This window comes from Lutra lutra, chromosome 14 (genome assembly GCF_902655055.1).
Source record: "Lutra lutra chromosome 14, mLutLut1.2, whole genome shotgun sequence".
NCBI lineage: Eukaryota > Metazoa > Chordata > Mammalia > Carnivora > Mustelidae > Lutra > Lutra lutra.
In genome coordinates this window covers 31997416-32006803 of record NC_062291.1, presented here as the reverse complement: position 1 = coordinate 32006803, position 9388 = coordinate 31997416, and the positions used below count along the sequence as shown (strand labels likewise).

Below are 9388 nucleotides of genomic sequence, written 5' to 3'. Positions count from 1 at the left end.
CACCAGCCTGCCCAAGGGCAGTGGCAAGCAAGGGAGCATGGGGGTGTATATGCGGGAGAGGGGAGGTGGAGTCCTGTTCCTGGGCAAGGCACCCAGGCTCTCAGGAGGAGGGACAGAATCAATCTCGATCTCAAACTCACCCCATCCTCCCCACACACACACCCCATGATGGTTTGCTCCAGAGCCCTGGCCTTCAAGGAGCACTTCCCAAACCTGCCTTCCTCTCCCAACTCTCTAGAAGAATCCTAAGAGTAGGATGGAAAATCCGGTCCCCGGACAAGGGAAGGCCTCAGGCTCACCCAGCCTCCCTCTGACCACTGTGGGCCCAGAGCCCTCATCAGCCCCCAGCAGGGCCTCCACACAGACCCCCGGCTTGCCAGCCACAGCTCCAGGCTTCCACTCATCCACACACACTGAGAAGTCATTGCCAAGGCCTGCTGGCTTTCAAGGAGTGTGTGGCAGAGCAGGGAGGCTGAGCAGCCTCTAGGCAGAGCCCCTGAGCAAGGGAGCCCTGCACTTGAGCTGTCCTTACCCCATAGCCTCATCGGCCATTCTGGCCAGAGCACCCCATCCCCTCCACAGGCTGACATCTCAGATCAGCCAGAAGCCATCCAAGCATCAGACAAAGGGCCCACATCCAGGCTCAACTGCCCACCTCTACCCTGTTCCCAGTCCCAATCACTCCCAACCACCTTCCTCCTGTCTTCCAGAGGTACACACAGCCAGACAATCACTTATGAACGTCTTTACGTGGATTCATTTTTAGTTAAATTTATTTATTGAAAATGTCACCACAGTAAGTAGAGGCCAGTACGACTTGTCATAAATAAAAATGTAGCCAATTAAAAATATACCATGAAAACAAAACAGAGCTATAAAAGTCTGGAAACTTTTCCCAATGGCCCTACACCCGAGGCCTTCTCCCTAGTAACAGGGGAAGTCAGGCATGAGTTCAGAGACATGAGAACATATTGGCACCCAGCTGAGACTTTCTTCTTGACATAAAAGGACTGGAAAAGAATTGGAAAGGGAACCCCTTTCTTGCTCTGACTCTGTGCTTAATGCAGGCCCAGTACTACCTAAAATCATCTCAAGGGAATGTGGGCATCCACCCCACACTTTGGAAATGCAGGACTGGAGGCCTCCTCTTCCTCGTGCTCACCGCACCTCGGAGGGCCTTCTATGAACACACCTTCCAGGCACAACCAGACCCCGCCCCGTGTGCCTGTCCTCACAGCAAGGCACCCCAACTCCCTCTCCCGCATGCCTGCCCCGCTGGCTCCCAGAGGTCACCGCTGACTCAGGTGGGATACCAGGTAGACGAGGCCCACCAGCAGCAGTCCACGCACACCCAGCATCATCAGCAGGAAGAGGAGCAGGATGGAGGTCACGGGCTCCACGGCGTGGTTGCCCAGATGCCACTGGGGGAAGCCCATGTTCACCAGCTGCCGGTTGAGGTCATTGAAGGGGGACGGGGCGGCCCCCAGCCGAGCCCCAGCTTGCGGCTGGCGAGGGCCCGAACCCCCCAGGGGGGCGCCATGGCCCCTATTGAGAAAGCTCTGGAAGGTGGAGACAGAGAGAGAAATGAATCTAGAGAAAGCATCCTGGGAGTTGAAGTACCAGGCAACCCGGGAATCTTCTGGGCCAGGCCCCGCCCCCCCGTCCAGACCCCGCCCCCCAGGGCCACACCTTCCTTTCTCAGCTTTCCCCCAGATGCCAGCCCACAGGGATCCCCCTCACTGAGTCACAAGCTCTCAGAGTACAAAAAATGCCAGTCTATACTCCCCACATCCTGCCAGGGAAAAGGTGCCCAGATCAGAGAAGAGAAAAATGGGCAAGGAGGACTAGATTCTAGGGCAGAGCGTGGGAACAGCCATTTCTTTCTTTTTTTTTTTTTTTTAAAGATTTTATTTATTTGACAGAGATCACAAGTAGGCAGAGAGGCAGGCAGAGAGAGAGAGAGGAAGGGAAGCAGGCTCTCTGCTCAGCGGGGCTGGATTCCAGGAACCTGAGATCATGACCTGAGCCGAACGCAGAGGCTTTAACCCACTGAGCCACCCAGGCGCCCCAAGGGAACAGCCATTTCTAATCCTCCTCGGTCCTCCCTTTAACACCATTCCTGGGTGGCCGTGGGCTCGTCTTCCCCACCTTCTCCACTTCTCTCTCAGCCAGCTGGCTCTTCAAAGAAAGATGCTGGCTCCAGCGGGGTTAGCCCCGTCAAGGGAGAGAGCGCTTTTGGATTCCAGGTCTGGGGAGGTTGCCGGGAAGAGTGAGAACTGGGGAGGCAGGTGGATCCTATTGCAGATTGCAAGAATGCAAATTTCCCCCAAGTCTTGACCCTCACCTCATGCTCCTTAGCCCGGCTCTCTGCAAAGAGGGCTTCTGACTACAGAAGGCTAATGACTAGCAAGAGAGCTTCTGATTGCTAAGGGGTAACTGACACGGAGGGCAGGAGCCCAGCTGCTCCCCTGCCACGGGTGCTGGGCGCACACCTGTCGAGGGGCGCTACTGCGTGCTGGGAGAGTGTTCCTCACGCGGGGGTCGTCGTCCTGCACTATCTCCCCATTGGCCAAGATCCGCACCATCCTCCCAGGAACGATGGGTCCCTGCTGGGCTGTGCCTGTCCCCAGACCTCAAAAACCTGAAAGAAACAATTTATCAGAGATAAGGGGACGCTCGCCTTCCGTGGGAACAATGGCAATTCTGGGTGCCCACGCTGGTTACCCAGACAGAGCAGGCAGGCGCTGCGTCTGATTAATTCCAAGGAGAGAAATAAATGCGAGTTATTTGTCAAATGAAAACCTCTCAGACATTGAGGCCACTGGGAAAACTACCAAAGGGAGCCGGGGTGATGGAAGTTCCGTGACCCTGCTGCGCCCACAACCACAGGGAGGAGAGCCCTTGCTGCGCCCCATCTCACACCCCCCAACACTCTCCGGAGCAAGGGACAGTTAGAGAACCCCAGGGGTGTAGCCGGCTTGCCCAGCACCACTCTTCTAGAGGCAGCAGAGCCAGAACGTGAAGCTGGGAACTCTGGCGCTAGGCCATTTTCTGGGCTCTGAACAGGGAGTCCAGGGCACCCAGCTCCCCAGTGTCTCCATTTCCCATCCGTTAAAAAGGGGCCCATTGGGAGTAAATGCCAAGGACCCGGGCCTTCTCCCCAGGGAGGATCTGGGCCCACTTCGGAGCCACTTTAGGTCCACGGCCTGGCAGCCGACCCCACTCATGGCCACAGGGCCCCGGGAGCTGGCTGGAGGGGCAGACCCTTCTGGCAGAGGGCACATCCCTCACCTGCCCCTCACCTCTCAGATAACACCAGCCTTCTCTGCCATCGCGGGCAGAGCCAACCTGCCCAAAATTGGGAATGGGGGATGCTGCTGTGGCTCTGGGAGGACCCCACTCCGGAGACCCCAAGGGTGTCCATGCGCTGGAGGTGGGGGTCCTTCCACGGCTTTCCCCGAGTCTGTGTCAAAGCCATTTTTTCTCAGGAGACGAGCCACCGTTTTCACCTAAATTCTGAAAAGCATCTGGGACACCCACGCCAAGAGGGATTTAGAGCCCCTGTTCTGTTGCCCTTGGACTAGAGCTTGGGCCAGGCGGGTCCCCCTTCTGAAGCCCGCTGTTCCTTGCAGAAGGCCAAGCGGGTCGCGCAGCTCCGCAGCCCCTCGATGCTTTGCGCCACCGCGCCCGCTGGGTGGGCTGAGGCCGCAGCCAGCCCCGGGGCACCTGACTCCGGGAGGGGGGCGCGCGGGCGATCGCGGGGGGCGTGCTGCAGGGCAGGGACGGGGAAATCCGGGAAGGGGGCGCCGCCCCAGCTGCGGAGCCCGACCCCGGGGAAGGGAGGGATGCGAGCTCGCTGGCCCTCGCCCCGGGCCGGGACACCCACCTGCGGTCGCGGCTCCCGGCCTCAGCGGCGTCCACTCCCCGCGTCTCCCAGGCCGCTTCCTCCCACCTGACCTCACAGGAAGCGCGCGCCGCAGCGGCGCGGCCCCCTCTGCAGGCCGCAGGGGGAACTGCAGCTGCCGGGCCCCCCGGCGGCGCAGGGCGGGGAGGAGGGAGAAAGGGGGCGCCACCGGGAAGGGCGGGGGGAGGGAAAAAAGAGGATAGGGAAGGGAGAAAGAAAGGAAGAAGGAGGACAGAAAGGAGGGAGAACAGGAGGGAGAAAGGGAAGTGGACCCCATGGAGGAAAAGCGCAGAGGGTGGGAGACCCTCTGCCCTGGGTGGAAAGATGGCACACACTAAACCCACCGATGAGAGTTTGCTGAGCAGCTGGGGGGATGCCTCTCGAGTAGGACCCAATCCTACCCTCAAGGATCTCCAGTTCCAGTGGGGAAAATAAGGCGTGAACCACAAGACAGGTGCAAATAACTGTAACTTGAAGGAAGGCAGGCTTCCTGGAGGAGGTGGTCTTTGAGCTGGGGCCAGAAGTTTAACTAGGATAAATAGGGAAGAGTGCCACGCATCAAGGGACTGAACAATCAACCTCTGCCTCTTTCCTGATGTTTTCGTGTCCCCACCCTCCTGCCGACTTTCATAAGCTGGTCCCTCTGAACCCATTCACCAGTGGGAAAGAATGAGTTCTGTAGTCCCACAGCTTGGGTTTCAGGCTCTCGCAAGTTACTGGGCTGCTCACTCTCCTCGTTTGCAAAATGGGGATAATCACACTTCACAGGACTGTTGCCAAGATTAAGAATGAGAGTTGCCGACACATGGCAAGTGTTGATAAACATTGGCTGTGACTATCAGGGAATAGATGATTCTGGAAGGAGACAGTTATTTTTCGAGTATATAGTAGGACCCACTGGGTACATACAGTGTAGTAAGATGCCCGCCGGCCCCTAGTGAGGGAAGCAGAAAGAAGGATGAAATGTAGGCCTTGCCTTAAGCACTCATCACCTGCTATCATGGTTTAATTCTTTGATTATGAAACCTCATCAGTGAAAAATGTTAAGCAGGTCCCCCTGATATCTATATCTCATTTGTGTATTATTTATTGGCTTGTGGATAAAAGGCAGCTGCTAGAGACAACCTGGCTTGAACCTGCAACAGCTGCTTTCTAGTGGTGCGATGGGTCCGTTATTCAGCCTTTCTGGTTTGAGTTCCTTTGTCTGTAAAATGAGGATAATACCAGTACTCTTGTCATCGGATCTTCATGGAGCACTGAGCACTTGGGGTACAGCCTGGTCACTGTAAGTGACCACCGCTCTGCTACGGTAAGTCAGTTGTAACCCATGGACTCTAAACAAGACTAGAATATCAGATAGATACAAAACTGAAATCCTAATGCTTTCTTCCTGCACTCAGATGCAGGGGTTAGTGTGGAAGGGGTGATCCCAGGGCAGGATTCCTTTTTTTTTTTTTTATTCATTTATTTATTTGACAGAGAGAGAGAGAAGGCAGGAGAGGGAACACCAACTGGGGGAGTGGGAGAGGGAAAAGCAGGCTTCCCGCTGAAAAGGGCGCGGGGTGCGGTGGGGGGAGCGGCTGGCTCCCAGGACCCTGGGATCAGGACCAGAGCCATGCAGATGCCCCTAGGGCAGGACCTGATTCGCAGGGGTGCTCTGCTGCTCTCAAAAGTGGCTGCACAGGGGCACCTGGGTGGCTCAGTGGGTTGAGCCTCTGCCTTTGGCTCAGGTCATGATCCCGGGGTCCTGGGATCTGGGATCGAGCCCCGCGTCTGGCTCTCTGCTCGGCAGGGAGCCTGCTTCCGGCTCTCTCTCTGCCTGCCTTTCTGCCTACTTGTGATCTCTCTCTGTGTCAAATAAATAAACAAAATCTTTAAAAAAAAAAAAGTGGCTGCACATTGGAATTACCTGGGATGTTTAAAAACAATCCCAATGCCTAAGTCCCACCCCAGAGGTGACAATACTCTGGATCTGGGATGCAACCTATGTTTGGAGACATTTTAAAAAAAGGAATTCTACTGGGTGATAGATACTGAGGAGGGTATGTGCTATGGTGAGTGCTGTAAGTAAGCCTGATGATTCACACACCTGTACCCCTGGGGCAAATAATACATTATATGTTAATAAAATAAAACAAAAACAAACAAACAAAAATGAATTCCAGGTGATTCTAATGAGCAGCCTGAGCTGAGAACCACTGCCTTCCATGAACAGATCCACACGAGTGGGGCTCACAACCCAAGATCACCAAGGACAGAGAGACTTTAGTGGGCTGGGGGAACCAGGGAGGAGATAAGGGATGTACCCAGGAAGCCTTGCGCCAGTGCAACGGCTGCCAAAGAGACAGGTCCCACCAGAGATAACCGTGAGAGCCCAGAGGAGAAGGTCTCTCTAGAGAAGGTCAGGAACAGCCTTAGGGGGCAGTAATGTTTGACTAGACTTTGAAAAGACCTATCAGTACCAATTAAAACAGCCTCAGAAGGCTGTGACTCACTTTTCCCACCTCTCCACTTCCTTCAGGTGTCTCCCCTGCTCAAGAACCTGCCATGGCTCCCTATTGTCTGCTCCAAAAAGACCCAGCTCATTGGCAGGCTCTGACAACCTTCCAAATCTGGCCCCAGCACACTCTTACCAACTCCCTGACTCAGCTCCACCCACCTGGTCCTGAAGTATGTCACCCAGAGTCCTACTTGGCTTGGGCCTAGAAAGTTGGCCTGAAGGTCCTCTCCACCCAATCTAAATCCTCCCACGCTTTTATACCAACAACACAAACTCCAGTTCTGAGTGTTCCATGTAATAATAATAACCCCTGTGTGTGCAGAGTCCCTGTGCTTTCCAAAGTGCTTTTCCAGACCATATCATTCTTCTTTGGATTATGACATAGGAAGCATAGGTATTATTGTTCCGTTTTGCTAATAAGAAACTGAGACTCAGGGGTGCCTGGGTGGCTCAGTGGGTTAAGCCTCTGCCTTCAGCTCAGGTCAAGATCTCAGGGTCCTGGGATGGAGTCCTGCATCGGGCTCTCTGCTCAGCAGGGAGCCTGCTTCCCCCTCTCTCTCTGCCTGCCTCTCTGCCTACTTGTGATCTCTCTTCTGTCAGATAGATAAATAAAATCTTAAAAAAAAAAAAGAAAGAAAGAAAGAAAGAAAAGAAAAGAAACTGAGACTCAGAGACATGGTACATAGCCAGCTCCAGGTCAATGTTAGTGCCAGGATTCAAATGAACCCAGGTTCTCCCCTCCCTCTCAGGCCCATCCCCTCTCTACTGACTCTTTATTTTGTGCTTCCCACACCCAATGCCATGAGCATGAGACTGCCCCCCCGCCCCCGCCATCATGCCTTAATCCCAGCAGGTGTCCCATTAAAGCATGCTTTTGGCCTGCTGGTTGTCATCGCACACTCTTGCTAAAGTTTGGGACACCCTGCTTTAGACCAGTGGCTTTGCAAACACTTTTGGTCCAGTACATTTTACATCATGACCTAGTAGCCACACTCATGTGAAGAAGTTTCAACAGTATTTACCCTTTCTATATGAAATATACCGTGATGTTTTCTATTTTTTAAGGGAAAAAAGTGCTAATCAATTTCTCACACTATTTTGCTATCCATGAATATTGTGGTTCTCAACCCTGATTGCATGTTAGAATCACCAAAGGGAAATTTCATAAACTATTGGTGCCCAAACCAGTTGGATCAGAACCTCCAGGAGGTGAAGCATGGACATCTCCATGCCCGGTTACTTAATAAGCACTCAAGCTTGTAGATACTAATGTGCGGTTTAAAAACACTGCAGTAGACGTTCCTCCGGGGTGGACGGCTGCCCCTAAACTTGGAGTTCCTTCAGATACAAAGCAATGAGTTCCACTTGGCTAACAAAGATAAGCTTGTGTAATAAGACCCAAGCCCCAAAGAAGAAACACTGCCCAGAGCACATCACCACAACGGCAGTCCCTTGCCTCCACTGACTATCCAAACGCCAGGAAGAAAGACCAACCCCGAGCCTCCAATATGGCACCAATCCTCAAAGAAACCCTCTGATTCACTGGTGGCAAGTTGACTTCATTGAGCCCCTTCCACCCCAAGGGCCAGAAATTCATTCTAGCAGGGAGAGACACCCATTCCAGGTGTATGTTTGCCTTTCCTGCCTGGAGAGCCTCAGCCCAAATCACATATCTTACAGAGTGTTTAATCTCCTGGTCCAGGATCCCACGTAACATGGCATCAGACCCAAGGTCCCACTTTACATCCAAGCAGGTGCAAGAGGGTACCCATAACCATAGGATCCACTGGTTACATCACATACTACACCAGCTGGCCTAATACAGTGTTCGAATGGCACCCTAAAGACCCAGCCCAGTGCCAGCTCAAAGACAATACTCAGCAAGAATGCTGTGCCATCTGCAAGGGATGCATTCTCTACCTTAAACCAAAGGCCTATACAAGCTGTGTGTCTCCAATTGGAAAACACTTGGATTCAGGAACTCGGAAGTGGAAGCAGCAGTGGCCCCGCTTACCATCGTGCCCAACGACCCTCTTGGGGAATGTGTGCCTTCCATCCCCACAACTCTGGGATCTGCAAAGATGGAAGTCCTGCACCCCAAAAGGGAGCACCAGTACCAGAGAACACAGCGGGAGTTCTTTCAAACAAAAAGCTAAGGGTGCAGCCTGAATACTTTGGGTTCTTGTTTCCGGAAATTAGCAGGCAGGAAGAGGAGCCATTGCCCTTGTCCAAGAGTGACTCGTCCTTGTCACTGGGAGGAGGGAGGGCTGCTCTTACATTAATGCAGACAGGACAACCATATCCGGCCCCCAGACGGATGCCTCTTGGTTGTCCTTTACCCGAGTGTAGTGGTAAAGGGCAGTGCAACAACTCTGTCCTCACGAGGCCATGTGACCAGAAGCTCAGAGCCCTGAGGGATGAGTGTCTGGGTCACGCTTCCAGGTGAGTCACTGAGGCTAATAGAGATGCCAGGTGAGGGGGAGGGGTGGGGAGGGACGATGATCATTTGCAGCTACAATGGAGGAGACTGTAGTTGGTCCCCCCACAGTATTTCTCCAGAAGACCTATCCTTCGGAATCCGGAGAGAGTGGATCTCAAACGGTGTGAAGGGTGGGCTGTAGGAGACATGAAGATGAGCTTGTCAGACCCCCCTCCAGGGAAGGCCTTGTTGCTCTAACTTCTGCAAGAGCATCTGGAACCTTTAGCTGTCAGCCCCTTCACACAAGTTGCTCTGCTGCGGAGGGACCCTCCGCCCAGGGTCAAGTCCTCCCATAGTCCATGACTGAAGGACACAGAAGATATACACGGGCTGTGTCAGCTTCAGAGATTCTCCTGAGGTTGGCTGAGGGGATCAGGTTTTTATCATAACTTAGTTTTCCCCTCTGCTCAACCCTCTTTGCTCTGTCTCCCTCAACGATCTACTGAACTCCCAATTCTGTCTCAAGAGTGTGCTTCCTGGAGAACCCAAAAGGGAACAAGTCCCC

The 9388-nt window shown here is 53.7% G+C and overlaps 1 protein-coding gene across 1 annotated transcript; it reads right to left on the bottom strand.

Annotated features, from left to right (window-relative positions):
• Positions 1-764: 764 nt before the first annotated feature.
• Positions 765-3994, bottom strand: FAM241B (family with sequence similarity 241 member B). The gene is made up of 3 exons (XM_047703588.1): positions 3887-3994; positions 2493-2641; positions 765-1559 (listed from the first exon to the last, which is right to left on the bottom strand). Exons 2-3 carry the CDS (start codon positions 2583-2585, stop codon positions 1290-1292), a joined length of 363 nt encoding a protein of 120 aa, XP_047559544.1. The 5' UTR covers positions 2586-2641; positions 3887-3994; the 3' UTR covers positions 765-1289.
• Positions 3995-9388: the final 5394 nt, after the last annotated feature.